This window comes from Prionailurus viverrinus, chromosome X, assembly GCF_022837055.1.
Source record: "Prionailurus viverrinus isolate Anna chromosome X, UM_Priviv_1.0, whole genome shotgun sequence".
NCBI lineage: Eukaryota > Metazoa > Chordata > Mammalia > Carnivora > Felidae > Prionailurus > Prionailurus viverrinus.
Genome location: NC_062579.1, coordinates 20,211,424 through 20,227,078, shown reverse-complemented (window position 1 = coordinate 20,227,078; position 15,655 = coordinate 20,211,424). Strand labels below are relative to the sequence as shown.

The 15,655-nt window shown below is 39.3% G+C and overlaps 1 protein-coding gene across 1 annotated transcript; it reads right to left on the bottom strand.

Moving 5' to 3' along the window:
- Positions 1-4,206: 4,206 nt before the first annotated feature.
- On the bottom strand, positions 4,207-6,604 carry LOC125157391 (DDB1- and CUL4-associated factor 8-like). Its single transcript, XM_047844060.1, has one exon. It carries the CDS (start codon positions 6,407-6,409, stop codon positions 4,625-4,627), a length of 1,785 nt encoding a protein of 594 aa, XP_047700016.1. The 5' UTR covers positions 6,410-6,604; the 3' UTR covers positions 4,207-4,624.
- Between the last annotated feature and the right edge of the window lie 9,051 nt (positions 6,605-15,655).

Sequence of the window (15,655 nt, the reverse complement as noted above, 5' to 3'; positions counted from 1 at the left end):
CCAAGAATTTATAATTGTAAGCTTTTTTATTTTTTATTTTTTATTTTTTTTTTTAAATTTTTTTAACGTTTATTTTTGAGACAGAGAGAGACAGAGCATGAACGGGGGAGGGTCAGAGAGAGGGAGACACAGAATCCGAAACAGGCTCCAGGCTCCGAGCTGTCAGCACAGAGCCCGACGCGGGGCTCGAACTCACGGACCGCGAGATCATGACCTGAGCCGAAGTCGGACGCTTAACCGACCGAGCCACCCAGGCGCCCCTGTAAGCTTTTTTAAAAAATATTTATGGGGGCGCCTGGGTGGCGCATTCGGTTAAGCGTCCGACTTCAGCCAGGTCACGATCTCGCGGTCCGTGAGTTCGAGCCCCGCGTCGGGCTCTGGGCTGATGGCTCAGAGCCTGGAGCCTGTTTCCGATTCTGTGTCTCCCTCTCTCTCTGCCCCTCCCCCGTTCATGCTCTGTCTCTCTCTGTCCCAAAAATAAATAAACGTTGAAAAAAAAAATTAAAAAATAAATAAATAAATAAATAAATAAATAAAAAATAAAAAAAAAATATTTATGAGTGTGACTATCAATTATCATTTATTAGTCTTAAGTGGGTAACACCTAAGACCCGAATGTTTTCTCTTACTTAGAGAGCAATTCACTGTAGAAAAGAAAGGTTTCTTTATTTGACTAAAGATCTTATGATTTTATCTCATGGGTCTCAGTCCTTCACAGTGTTGGTCATACCTGTCAGCTGAGGAAGAGAGTTTCTAGAATATCTGGGTTGTTATAGCTTTTTTTTTTTAATGTTTATTTACTTTTGAGACAGAGAGAGACAGAGCATGAATGGGGGAGGGGCAGAGAGAGAGGGAGACACAGAATCGGAAGCAGGCTCCAGTCTCTGAGCCATCAGCCCAGAGCCTGACGCGGGGCTCGAACTCATGAACCGCGAGATAGTGACCCGAGCTGAAGTCGGACGCTCAACTGACTGAGCCACCCAGGCGCCTCTATAGCTTTTTATCAGAATAATAAAAAGAACCAATCATGCAGACTTGGCTATTATTTGACTTTGATTCTAGACAGAGATTCATGAGCAATAACCTTTTCAGCTAATGTCATCATCCTGATCAATGTGTAGCAGAGGCTAGAAGTGCTTACCCTACGCCATTTACTGTTTTTATATTTTGTATTTTAGATTTTGTTTTTCTTTGGTTCATCGTTGTTGTTGTTTCATTAGTTCTCCTCAGTGTCCTACAATTTAATTTCAGGGGTTTGAGTTGCTAACACGGCTGCGATATAGCTGGCAGAAGTCCAAAGTGAGACTATGGACACCTATATAGATGAAAGGATGTTCTGATTCTCCATAGAACACAGCTTGAGATTAGTATACTAAGCTCCTTGTGAACCTGGTCTGTCATACATCCATCTCCGAACTTTCACCATCCAGTAGAGAAATCCATAAGGCTCTGAAAACTACATATAAAAATCTAAACCTATCACCCTACTGTTGAAGAGACTGAAGTCAAAGAAAATTAAGATAGTGAAGTTCATAGAAGTTGATCACAGGATGGCTAAGATCCAGTCTACTGTAACTTTATTGCATTTTGCTTTTGGCGCAGGACATCGTGGAGTGAGACGTGCTGAAATTTGCTGTTGGACTAACAGAATTCACCCCAAATTTTTTGGCCTGCCATTTAGCAATTAGGCTCCATTATATATTTTTTTCATGTCTATTCTTTTCCACATCTGTCTTTTTAAGGAATGTATGCCAGGAGACTTCTTTTTAAGAGTATAGTTTGGCATCTGTCACAACTTTATGTGGTTAAATTCTGTGCATAATTAGGAGACAATTATAATACTTCATAAAGGCCATGAGGGCTTACATAGAACTGTCCTATAGAAATTCCATATTGGAATGAAAATAATTGGTGTTGAAAATTTAAATTTAAAGGTGCAGTTTTGCCTGCTTATTTGATAGAATTGTTAGCTTTGCCTGCCACCTCATGGAAGACTGGTAGTGATATTATATTGCTCTCTTCTATACATCAATAGGACCAGGATTTGCATAAATTAAAAGTATATCAATTACTTCTCTTTTCTAGGACTTACTTTACCTGCTTGGTTTTCACCTATAATCATAACTTTATTTTTCAAATAAATTATTTGAGTCCCTATTATCTATCTATGTATCTATCATCTATCTTACTCAAATCCAACCTCTTTAGAGGACTTCCTCCAAATGGCAAATTGTTTAAGTAATCTGGAGACTTACTCAAGTCCAAAGCAGGTGGGGGTGGATGCGCCCATCACAATTCCAAAAGAGAAACAGAAACACTGGGGGTAGGGGGGAGAGTGATACACAAGTTAACACGTGACTTATATAATAGAGACCTCATAGTGTGTAATTGTGGGAGCTGGTTAAGTAGCCTTCATAACGTTTTTGTCTGGTTCAGGTGATGGAGCCTAAAGTCAGTACAGCATTCTGGAAGAAGAGATGGATGTGAAGTGGAGGGAAGCAAGGACAGACTGGAATCCAAGCAGAGTAGCTGGAACTCACAAGGACAGACTGGAACCCGTGTATTGATCCTTCACTGTCTCCAAACCTCCAACTTGGATGAGTGAGTGCCCTGCAGAAGTGGGCACTCTTTATTGTGGAACTGATGAAGCTAAAGGAAGATACAAGGCAGGCTGGTATAGCTGTGGGCCCTGCAGCTGCCTCATGGTAAGGTAAGCCAGCAGATCAGTGACAATGTGCCCCTACCTCTACTTTCTGAGCATAAAAAAAATATATAACTACTACTTTACCTTTGCCTTCCAAATCTCTCTTCAAATGTCTCATGTAGCACAAAAATCTCCGAATGATGCAGGGAACTCTGAAGAAAGTTTCAGTTCCCAGTACCAGGCTCCCCTGCACCCATCTCCCGCCACCCTGCACCCCCCCACACCAGTACTCCCTTCCCACACCCCCCTCCCCGCACTGCCTCACCACTCCCACCCACAGAACTGCTTCCAACAGGAAGTGGAAAAAAAAAAACCCTGGATAATTAATCTGCTCTTGCCATTGTTCTCACTGCCACTCAAGGTCACTAGAAATTCCAAGTGTTTTTCAATATTTTGTTGATGTTGTTGCTAGTATTAATCCTACCCAATTGTGCAGGGTTTGCCCCAAATATATAAACTAGTTTATAATTTTGTTTCTTTATATCCTGTTTTAAACCACAGTGCTTAGTTCAGACTCATTAGGTTCTTTGAGGACTTTTAAGGTTCTTTCCTTACAGCAGAGCTTGGTAGGGGCTGCCCCAGCTTCCCAGATCCCAAGGCAGTTGTTCCTGACTTTGAATCTCAGTGAACAGGAATTTTGGCCAAGTTACTTTCCATTCCAAAGTCTAATTTCATTATGTAAATGTCTCAACCTATTCTCAAGGGTCCAGAGATAATATCCACTTTAAGGAGTATTATCAAAGGAAAGAAGGAGTGTTGGGGGTAACTTACACAAATTACTGGTGTAAAACAAAAATGAATATTATTATTGAACAGTAACTGAACATCCAGCACCCAAAATTTACATTAAATAAGGCTTAAAACAAAATATTTTTAAAAGCAATGTAACCTCGTACAAGCAGGTGAAGAGAATTTTTAGCAATTCATGGATGTCTAATGGGATTTTTCTTCCAATGGTATCAAACAGTTTATATCTGTAAGGATAAACTCTTTTTTGCAACATTAAGTTGCTCTTAAAGTCAGTTCAAATATATATTCTCAAATATTAGGAATCCTTATATTTCTGGCTGGTATCTTACAGATGGTTGCCCCAAGAGGATTTCCTGGAAGGCAATCCTGTGGGAGTTCTCAGCCCTGTAACTTCAAGAGAATTGAGAGTGCAGAGTAAACAATGCCATGTGATTAAGTTTAAGTTTTACCAACCTTGTCTGCTCAAATTAATCAATATTAACATAGGGATTCAGAAAATGTTAATAACCCCAAATGTTTATTCCAGAAGCATGAATTATCTTGTTAGGAATTTACCTGTGCACGTTTTCTCCCCTTGTCCTTTTCTGTGACAGAGTCTGTGTGTGTGTATGCATGGGTGTTTGTGTATGGCCAAGTGTCTGCATTAAAGGAACAGGACCATGGTTTGCTTTATTTTACTTTACTTCCAAAGAATAAACACATTTCTGAAATTTTCAATTCAACTGAAGAAATTAACCTTAAACTGCTAAATATGAAAAAAAAGGTGATAGTTTTCAGAATGTCAGAAATAAGAGGATAGATTCAATAAAGCTATTCATTATTTTTAACTAGAAATAAGAAGAAAGATTCAATAAAGCTATTAATTATTTTTAACCATTATTAGGAACCTTTAGAAGTCAGTTATAAGAGATTAGCCATAAGAAAACATAGGAAAAGAGGCAAAAAAAAACTTACATATTTTCTTATGCAGAGATATAATGGGTAAAGAGGGAGGAGTAAAGAAACCAAGTGAGAGGAAAGGAATGGAGGAGGAAGAATGTAAAGAGATAGAAGAGAAAGTTTTTATTATGGAAAATAGAAGACAAGAGGAAAATTTATTAGTTGAACTCAATTTTAAACTTAAAGTCTAGCCTACGGAGACATTATCTAGCTGGAACAGGCATGAGGCCTTCAGGATGGCAGGCACTGCACATGGTCTTGGTTCTCTTCCTCCTCAGATGAATTGGAGCTACTGGAAGACATATCTGACTCTGCATCCATGACTTCAGCTCCAGGAGCTCCCCAGTGCTGGTGAAGACCTCTCTGTGTCAGGTGACGCATCAGGAACCAAAGCATGTGGCTATCAAACAGGTCAGTGTGGTGCAGGCGATCTTCGTCTCGTTCTTGCTTGTTCCTCTTCATTGTATACTTTAAGCCAACCAGGTCATTGGTAGCTTTAGCTGTGGGTGCCCAGATCTTGGCATCATGATCTAGGCCACTGGTCGCCATCACAGGTAGGTAAGGATGGGGCTGAAGACAGTTTATGGTGCCTCCCCTGTCCCCTTCCATGAACTGAACAATCTGGCAGGATGATTTCTCCCAGAGGAAGATGTGGCCGCAATCACTGCCGCTCACCACAAACTCACTTCTGGGGCCATAGAAATTGACACCTTTGATTGTGGCATTATTTCTGTGCCCCTTGTATCTCTTAACGTACTGGGCTCCGTCTCCTTCCGAGGAGTTGAAGAGATAAATATCTTCATCATTATAACTGGCCAGGAGCTCTGTGCCATCGTGGCTGTACACCAGGCAGGTGATGCTTACTTTGCAATCACAGCTGACTAGGTGATGAGGACAGAATTTCTTGAGTACTCCATTGTTCTCGTTGTTGTCAATTTTCCTCTGGTCATAAATTCTTACAAACTGATCTCTTCCACCCACTGCAAACTGGTAAGTATTGGCAGGATTCACGTATATTGTATACAGCCCCACTCTCTTCTCCCTCTCCTTGGTTACCACCACTCTGGAAGCCGGGCGGTCTTGTCTGAGGTCAATGGCAAAAACAACTGCGTCTTCGCCTGAACTGAGGAACTCAAAAGGGGAGTCTGGCACCAGGGCCAACTTGTGGGAGGCTCCCCTGTGCTGGGCCACACGCTTAGTATTCTTGCAGTGTGGTATGGCAGATAGCTCCGCTATGCGTATCTGCCCGTCACGGCCACACGTGGCCAGGGTGGAATCACCACAATTGGGTAGGAACTTGGCTTGAAAGACATTATTTTTGTGGCCACTCGCAAACTCGAGCACTGGCTGCTCACGCACCCAATCCCACACTATCACTCTCAGATCATCGCTGCTACTGGCCAGCCAGGTGCCACGCTGGTTAAAGTGCACCGTATTGACACAACCATTATGGCCTTGAAGCTGAGAGAACAGGTGGAAACGCTGCACAAAGGCCCTTGCCCCACAGGCCTCATATACAAAGCGGGCACTGGAACCCAGCTGCCGCTGGCGGAGAGCAGAAAGGGCTTGCCAGCGAGGGCGGGGCAAGGCAGAGGTTTCGGAGGACACCCAGTCCTCCAGGGCCTGATCCTCAGCGGATAAACACCGATCAGGGTGAGCTTCAGGGCACAGTACCTGGGGCCGTTCTCCCGCCGCTTCTTCCTCTCCCTGGTCCTCGTGTTCGTCCTCTCCTAGCGAACCCTCTTCTGGGTCCGACTGGAGTAGGTTTTCCTCACAGATGAAGAATCGGTCGGAATCTACCGTGCTTTCCAAGTTGATATCTTCACTTGAACTTTCTGCACCAGTGCCTTGACTTTCTGGGCTGGGGACGCCACCATCTCCGATCACATTCAAGCTCAGCGCAGGGTCGGAAAATGTCTCCCCGCTGGCGTCTACCTCAGACCGCTCCTCAGGGCTATTGAGCAGGCCTCTCTCTGAGTCTTGCAGGCCATCTGTGCAGCCCCCGTTATCAGACATCTTGAAAGATGATGACTGCAGCCGGTCTGGAGAGGTTAAAAGTCCCAAAAGTCCGAGGAAGAGAGCAGGGCTGCTTCGGCCGGCCGGGCCAAAGTCTCGAGGCCTCGGGCGGAGATGCCAACGCCAGCACCGCCACAGGCCAAAGTGGGAGGGGGGGCGATTATCCGGCTGAAGCCTTTGGAAGTATGGGAGCTGACGAGGTTCAGAAGACACTTCATACTGTCTAATATCGCGGTATCTCAGGACTGCTCAGCCTTTTCCGGACCTTCAGCCCCAACCCCACAGCTGTCTCGCCCAGTACGTTCTGTTCTTTTGAAGACGGAAACATGTTGCACTTTGAAAAACATTCTTAGAGAATTATCAGCAAAAATGATAAACCTTAGGCAGAACAGTTACTCTAAGACTCTCAGTGCTTTGCTTGAAGAGAACGTACAGTATGAAATGAAGAAATAGGCAAACACAGTCAAAGATTGCCAAGGTCCACACGGCTGGTCAGTTTATGACGTACACAAAATATCTCCAGCAAATCAAACAGCTTTACGGAAAACTTGACAGCTCTAATTGGTAGAAATGGCATAAATAAAATAAACATTTCCTAGTTGATTGCATTTTAGAGTTAAAAATACTTTTTAGTATGGGTAGATCCCAAATACCGCATTGGACATACATCTACCAAAAGATACTCATTGTTTTTTTATCTGAAATGCAAATTTAACTGTGTCCTGTATTTTTATTTGTCACATCTGGCAGACTTTCTTAGTGAGAAGAGTAATTTAGTCCAACAATGTAATCAAGGACGAAATCAACTGGTCAATCTAAAGTAGACATTGAAATGAGTAACGGCTTCTCCACTGTGAGACAGAAGCACAATTTTTTTCTTTTTTCACCAGAGACTATATATTTATTTTGAGTTAATTCGATCTAGGATAGTTAAGGAATATCAACACAATTTAATGAAAGAAAAAAATTGTTTTGTGATGTCAGAACTATCGAAATATTTTAAACATCTCCTCAAATATTTCAGAGACTTCTTAGGGGGCTTTTAGGAAAAGAAAACAGCTCCTCAGAGACAGTTAATTGGCAAGGCCGTGTTAAGTTCAGAGCCTCTCCAAGTGAATTATCTAAGGTAATGTCAGTAAATTTTCAAAGGACTACAGTAAACTGCTGACTAAGAATGCCGGAATGAGGAAAACAAGATTTCCCTCAGAGTAATTGCAAGATCAATGCAAAATTGATTAAACATAGAAGTATAAAGTCTCCTAAAGAAAGAGAATGGTTCCAAGGTGGTAGTAATGGAAAGACACGTAAAAGAATATTCAGAGCAGTTTGTAAAGAGTAGCACAACAACCAGGAAACCACCCAAAAGCCCATCAAGAGAAACATGCATAAATAAATAGGCATATATTCCTATTAATGGTATAATGTACAAAGGTGAAGATTAATGAACAAATACATCATCATGGATGAATCTTAGAATGATGAGTGGAAACACAAGTGAAAGAATAGTCAATAATTTCATTTTTGTGCAGATCTTTATAGTTTTCCTATTAATTAAACTATTTTAAAAGGCAAGAAAATAATTGACTCAAACTTCAGGATAAATATTACCTTTACAGGAGAGGAAGAAGTTAAAATCTGGTAGAGAGGGAACTTCAAAAATTCTTGGTAATATTTATGGCTTGTTGTTATTCCTTTTATTACTTATTGTCTGGCATATACATTTATATATCCTTTTCTAAGTTTGATGTATTGCATAGGAGGTTTTTGTTGTTTTTTTTTTTAAGAGATAATGTTCATTAAGAAGGTCTCTTGCCTGACCATGGGGCACAAAAACAGGAAAACTAGAGCATCAAACCCTAGTAATCCGATCCTGGCATTATCCATGGGAGGAATCTTTATTAATTGGTCTAGGAAATGTCTTTGTCCCCCATTACAAGGAACAGTTCAAGTGTTAGAGGTCGAATCAGGTTGTTTTAGCCTGATGCTATTGTATTAATCTGACTTTTTTTTCTACATGCTCATTAAGCAAACTTTGACTATGAATTGGCTTTCCATTTAAGCTTTCTTTTAAGTTTGCTTTTTTTTTTTTTAATTTTTTTTTCAACGTTTATTTATTTTTGGGACAGAGAGAGACAGAGCATGAACGGGGGAGGGGCAGAGAGAGAGGGAGACACAGAATCGGAAACAGGCTCCAGGCTCCGAGCCATCAGCCCAGAGCCTGACGCGGGGCTCGAACTCCGGGACCGCGAGATCGTGACCTGGCTGAAGTCGGACGCTTAACCGACTGCGCCACCCAGGCGCCCCATAAGTTTGCTTTTAATTTAATTAATCCATTTAGTTTATTTTCACTCCCATTGATTCACCAAAAATCTATTAGAACTTCTATGCACAATGTAATGTTCTGGGTCCTGTTATTACAAGGGCTGAATAAAAAGGGGTAATCCCTTCACTCATGGAGTGTGTAATATAGTGGCAAAAAAGGACAATAGACAAGTCAATACATACATACATCATATGAGGCCGTGATGAATATTATGGACAGACATAAAGTTGTGTAAGTAGATATAGACTGCAAGTTGTTATTTTAGTTAGTGTGTTCAAGGAAAGTCTTTTTTTTTTTTAATGGGATGACATTTAAGTAGAAGGCTGGATGAAAAGAGAAATGGAGCATGCAAATATCTAAGATAATAACGTTCTCTGTAGAATGATATCGAGTACAAATGCTTTAAGATAGTAGTACAAAAATAAATAAAGTAGCAAAATATGAATGCTCACGGAATCTCAAGGAGGCCACTGTGACTGAAACAATATAAGTAAGTAAGCATTAGGGACAGTGTCAGCAATGGGACAAAAAGAAGCAAAGGCCAACTGAACAGAGCTTTGTTGTTTGTCATAAGGAATTTTAATATTTATTTTATTCTGTGTGTGTACTGGAAACTGTTTAGAAGCTCATGAGCAGGGTAATGGCATTATCTTACTTACTTTTTAAAGATGGTACTGGTTGCTGTCAAAATACAATGGTGTGGGAAGAGAGAGCAGAAGTACCCAACTGTTGCTGTAATGCAGGTGAGAAGTTAAGGTGGCTTAAACCAGGGTGTGGATAGTGTAGGTGGTGAAAATTGGTTAGCTTTGGAATATACTTTGAAAATGGAAATTACAGCATTTATTGATGAGTTGAATGTGCACGTGAGGTAGAGTAATCAGGCTACTGGCAAGAAACACATATCATTTGGACAATCTGAAGCAGTTCAATAAGCGGGATTTTTACAAAAGTGAGAGAAGGCTGTAGGGAAATCATAAGGGAAAGATCAGGACCTCAGGATTATTGTGAACAGGGAGATATTTTCCTGTAAGGCCTAAAGGTAGGGAGGAGAAAGAGCAGTTATCAAAAACCTGAGACAGAAAGGGCAGTGTGGAAAGTGTGACCTGATGGGAGCTGTCATTAGTAATCCCTCAGTGAACCCATAAGGAGGGAGCCAGGGAAACAAATTCTGCAGATTTATTCTCCTCCTACTCTCCTGCTTGTATTTCCTACCGAGTCTTATGGAGAAGGTAGGACTTTGTCTCCTGTAGCTTTACTGAATTTATTAGTTTTAACAGTGTATGTGTGCATGTGTGTCTGTGAGTGTGTGTGTGTGTGTGTGTGTGTGTGTGTGTGTGCGTGTGAGTGTGTGTGAGAGAGAGAGAGAGAGAGGGAGAGGGAGAGAGGGGGAGGGAGAGTGTGTACATGTGGAGTCTTTAGAATTTTCCATTTATTAAATCATATCATCTACAAACAGATAATTTTACTTTTTTCTATCCAATTTTGATGCCTTTTATTTATTTTTTTCCTGCCTAATTTCTCTAAGAGGTCCAGTCCTATGTAGAATACAAGTATCTAAAGCATGCATCCTTGCCTTTTTCCTCATCTTAGAGGAAAATCTTCCAAGTTTTCATCATTGAGTATGATGTTAGCTGTGGGCCTTTCATATATGGCCTTTATTATGTTGAGGCCAATTTCTTCTATACCTAGTTTGTTAAAAGTGTTTTTTTCATGAAAGGGTATTGAATTTTATCAAAAAGTTTTTGCATCTATTGTGATGATCATGTGATTTTTATCCTTCATTCTGTTAATGTGATGTATCACATTGATTTGTTGATGTTGAACCATTCTTGCATTCCAGGGATAAATCCCAGATGATAAAGATTTATGTGCTATTGAATTTGGTTTCCTAGTTATTTGTAGAAGATTTTTGCATCCATCTTCATGCAGAATAGGAATTTTGGCCTACCGTGTTCTTCTACTGTATTTGTCTGGATTTGGTATCGGGGTAACTAACAATGAACTATTTAAAAAGGAAATTAAGAAAATAATCCCATTTACATTAGCACCAAAAAGAACAAAATACTTAATAATAAATTTAACCAAGAAAGTAAAGGACTTGTACAATGAAGACTACAAAACATTGGTAAAATAAATTAAAGACACAAATAAATGGAAAGACATCCCATGTCAATAGATTGAAAGATTTAATATTGTTAAAATATCTGTACTACTTAAAGAGATCTATAGATTCAATGAAATCCCTATCAAAATTCCAACAGTCAATTTTTTTCTGAAATGGAAAAGCCAAACCTCAAATTCATATGGAACTGCAATGGGAAGTTCTAGAGATCTGGTGTACAACATTGGATCTACATTTAACAAAGCTGTATAGGGCACTTAAAATTTTGTCAAGAGAGTAGATCTTATATTAGGTGTTCTTACCAAAAAAAAAACCCACATAAATAAAATATTTGTTTAATTAAAACATTTGTTTTGAAAAAGGGGACAAGAACAAATCTGGATGGGCAAATGTAAACTATCCAGTTTCTGGAGGGTTCATAAGAGTCAGCGATAACTCCCAAGTGTTTACTAGGAACAATAAGTGAATGGTGGTGAAATTTAACTGAAATGAGGGCTAGAGAGATGGGAATAGATGAATCAAGAGTTTTGTTTTATTTATGACAAATATAAAAATACCCAATAAACATTGAGAAAAAAAATGAGTTGACAATTGGATACAGATGTCTGAAGTTTACAGGAGAGATTATAAATATAGAAACAAAGTTGGAAGTCATTAGCCACTGGGAATAAAGGAAATCACCTAGGGAGTGAGTAAACAGAGAAAAGAGCAAAGATCAGAGGATTGGGCACTGGAATATTTATTTTAGGAAGAAAAAGAGAATCCAACCATATGGAGCCAAACGCATGAATAGTTTTGCAGGAGGAAACATGAAAATATGAAGAAAGTGTAGAAACTATTTCACAAGGGAGGGAGTGATCGACTGTGACAGATTAAGATAAGGCCTAAGAAGCAACCATCGGATTTGGTAACAGGGTGGTGACAGTAACTTGTTAGAACTGATTTATAACATTTGTGAGAACAAATGCTTGACCCCAGAAGTCTGGGGAGAGAAAGGAGAGGGAAGAAGTGAAGACAGTGGGTAGCGACAACTCTTAACAGGAGTTTTGTTGCATAGAGGAGAAAAGAACTGGAGTGATAACTCCAAGATGGAGTGGAATCAAGGGAATTTTATCTAAACCTAACTTATCACAGAATGTTATATGCTAGTAACAGTGACTTAGTAGTAGGGTGAAAACTGCTAATGCAGGGGAGATGGGAGAATTTTCAGGAGGGAGGTCTTGAATCAGAGAGAAGGAGTAGGATTCAATGTACAGGTAGAAGAAATTGTAATAGGAGGAGAGACAAAATATTTAGGACAGAGACAAGTGGGTTGTTAGATTTCGTGGTGGAAGAATGTGCATATGCTCTTCTAATTGCTGCTGTTCTCCCAGCGAATAAGGAAAGAAGGGTGTCAGCTATGAATGAGGAACATTAAAGCTGTGCTGATCTTTAAGGCAGAAGGTGTGCAATAGTCAACTCCAAGAATGGGAGAATGTCCAGCAGAGGAATAAAGAATTATTCCCTGTAAACAGAGTGGGTTCACCTGTGGTTTTATACCGTAAAGGTAAAATGAGACAGCATAGTTATTTGTTTTTCTCTATTTCAGACAGTCGAGGAGTAGAGTAGGCAGATACTTGGATTCAAACTAAAATTTATGAATTCTTTTGCTAGTTGAGGATAAGGGAAAGTGAGGGGAAGGGCAAGGGAGCTTAGATTCTACATAATGAAATTATTATAATGGACCACAGAATTTATTTAAAAAAAAGGGAAATAAGGACAAGGCAAGGGAAGATAAAGAGGACAAATTTGATATGGTCAGCAGACTGGGAGCCCCAGTGGAGCCAACTTTTGCTGTCATCAGCAAGTGTGTTCAACCAGAGAGGACTAGAGTTCACTTTTGCTTCAGTACCTTATGGCCTGTAAGTATATATGAAGCTTAGGAGGACAGGATGACCCAGAGCACTATAATCTGTGCTATTAAAGCAAAGGCAATTTGATTAAAAGATTAAAGTAACTCACTCTAAGACATGGCTGACTGATAAGCTTAATTTTCCCAGAAGCTATTTCCTAAATCTAAGAGGACTTCCTACTCTAGGAGAAATATTTTTTAGAAGAAACCTTCCAGAGTCATTTGAATACCCCAGGGCATTACTATAACCACTCTTACAGACCAGCAATATGGCAGAATCAATATGATTCTGAAAGTGGAAATCTAAGAGGAGACTTTATCTGATTACCTCAATGGGTTTGGGGATTCAAGAGACAGTCATTTCTAAAATGCCATATTACCTCCCTCATGTAATGGGTTTGTCTCGTTTTCTATACTCATAGAAATAACGTCCCATCGAGGGACAAACTTGTAAACCAGTGTCATGAAGTGAAGCGCATACTAAGATTAGTAGAAATGTTTCTGTGAAGATTTCATAAGGTATTGGCAAAACTTACATTTGCACGTGCTTCCTAGATTTTACTAATACCTGTTCAAATGATTAGGAAGCCAAGAAACTTCAAGATGCTGTTTGGAATCAAGAGAGAAAAAAAATCCTATATCCTAGAAAAATCTCCATTATAAACAAATAATTAAAATAGCAAAATGTATATTAATGAAATTATTAACTGAGGGTCCTGTGAAAGTAGAGTGACAAGGGAGACTGTTTGGAGGTAGACATAGGGCTTAGATGGGCTCCAGGAAAGATATTTGAGCATAACATTGAAGGAAGAACAACAGAAGAGTACACAGCCACCTAACATGAATTTTCTTCTGAGTCCTGTATTCATGTCCAAGCTCCTCTGCCTCCTCCTCCTTCTGCCTCCGTCACTTTTCTGTGTGGGATGCTGCAAGGTGGGAAGACACGGGAAGCAGTTGAAGATGAACACACGGTCTTTGACGAGGGAGAGGAGACATCATGATAGATTCAGGAAAATGGAAAAGCTTTGGTATGATTGGAGCACCGAGTAAGTGTAAGCAACAGTATGAGGCAAGGCCAGCGTAGAACTTGGAATGCTTTATTGTAGCAGTTAAACTTTTTGCCCTCAGGACCTCTTTGTATTCTTAAAAATTATTGAGAATCCCAAAGCACTTGTATTTATGTGATTTACATCTGATATTTGCCATTCTAGAAATGAAAGTTTAGAAATATTTAAATATCTATTAATTTCTTTATTTAAAACAAGAATAACAAACTCATTACATACTAACATAAATAATATATTTTTATAAAAGATAATTTTTCCCAAGGAAAACAAATTTAATGAGACAATTGGCATTGTTTCACAATATCATGTATTTTTTTTATTGTCTGGCTTAATAAAAAACTTCTGGATTCTCCTTTGTACTTCTTCAAGCAATCTGTTGCAATTTTGCAATATCACAGTGTCTGGAAATCTCAACTGTACATTTGTGAAAGAATGAGGGCAACAAAGGTAAATAACAGTTTGGATTATCATGAACATAATTTTGACCTTTCAGACTTACTAAAAGGGTCTCAGGGACACACACACCCTCAAAAGCGTCCCCAAACACACTTTGAGAACTGCTACTTTCTCATTAAAACTTATGGGGAGCAGGCTGGATTCCATCTAGTAGGTGATGCATAGATACTTAAATAATTTAAGCAAGAATTGGATATGCACTTTATAATCATTAATCTCAGGGTGGGAAAAAAGTTGGACGGAGGCAAGTTTAAATGTTTGGAAACTAATTTGAACAGTCTCTCACATTCTATCTAGAAGACTGTTCGGCCAATATATATAATACCAGTTATAATTTTTTTATGTGTCTAGTTTCCTCTTCTGAAGAGTAAGTTACTTGAAAGGAGGTACAGCTTTTGATTCTTTATAACTACAGCTTTTGGTAGAGTGTGCAAAATAGGTACCCAGTAAAGATTTGTTGAGAATAAATGAAAGAACTAAGTAAATGGTTATCAGTATATTGCAGATAAGTGCTGATCTAGTCTTGAACTTAAAGGCAGTGGAAACACAGATTCAAGAGATGTTCTGAATGCACTGTTGACTGACTGAAATGCTGTTGACCTACTTACTGGACAAGGACTGTGAAAGAAAGAAAAGGAACACCAGGAATTTGGTCATCTACCTTATGTGACCCCGATTCACGGTGGATAGGAGAGATAGAAAGGGGTGAGGTTTGAAGGGGTGATTTCTGGTTTCATTTTGAATATGATAAATTTCAAATGCTTGTGGGATCTGAGCCTCTTCTAGGGCCTTAGGCGGTTTTAAAGTTACATAGTGTCTTTTCTAATTAAGCTGAGATCACAGTATATCCTAATATTTGTTTTCAATGCCTTAATATTTTAGTATTTGTTTTTAATACTTTTGATGTCTTAGTGTTCATTTTTAATGTCTTAGTAGTTTAAATAATTAAACAGAATTCTTGGATTTTTGCTGTCCTAAATGTAAGGCTCTTTTAGTGGATGCCAATTTACTGCCAACCAAGTGCTATTAATTTGGCTGTTGCACAGTGGCTTGTTTTCAAATTCACTACTTCTAAATTCCATCCATAATGTGGGAAGTTGAATTACTTCCACCATTCTGAGGGAATCTGGTGAACCCGCTCTTAATGTGAATGTGTGGTAGAAAGTAGGAGATACAGCTTTTGACTTATTCACAGAAACTGACCAAATCTCCTGTCACATCCTCCCACTTTACAAGCCCCAACCAGAGTTGATGACAAATTCAGAATAATGCTTCTCGGCAAGCATGCATTTTTGCAATTCACAATTCATTAAATAGACATCATGTGATTGAAAATAAAGAAACATTATACAAAGAATGTATTATGACAACTTAAAATGACTTCAGA

What these genes read in the sequence shown, in the direction of transcription:
- LOC125157391 (XM_047844060.1), bottom strand. Translation starts at nt 6,409, where the DNA reads ATGTCTGATAACGGGGGCTGCACAGATGGCCTGCAAGACTCAGAGAGA.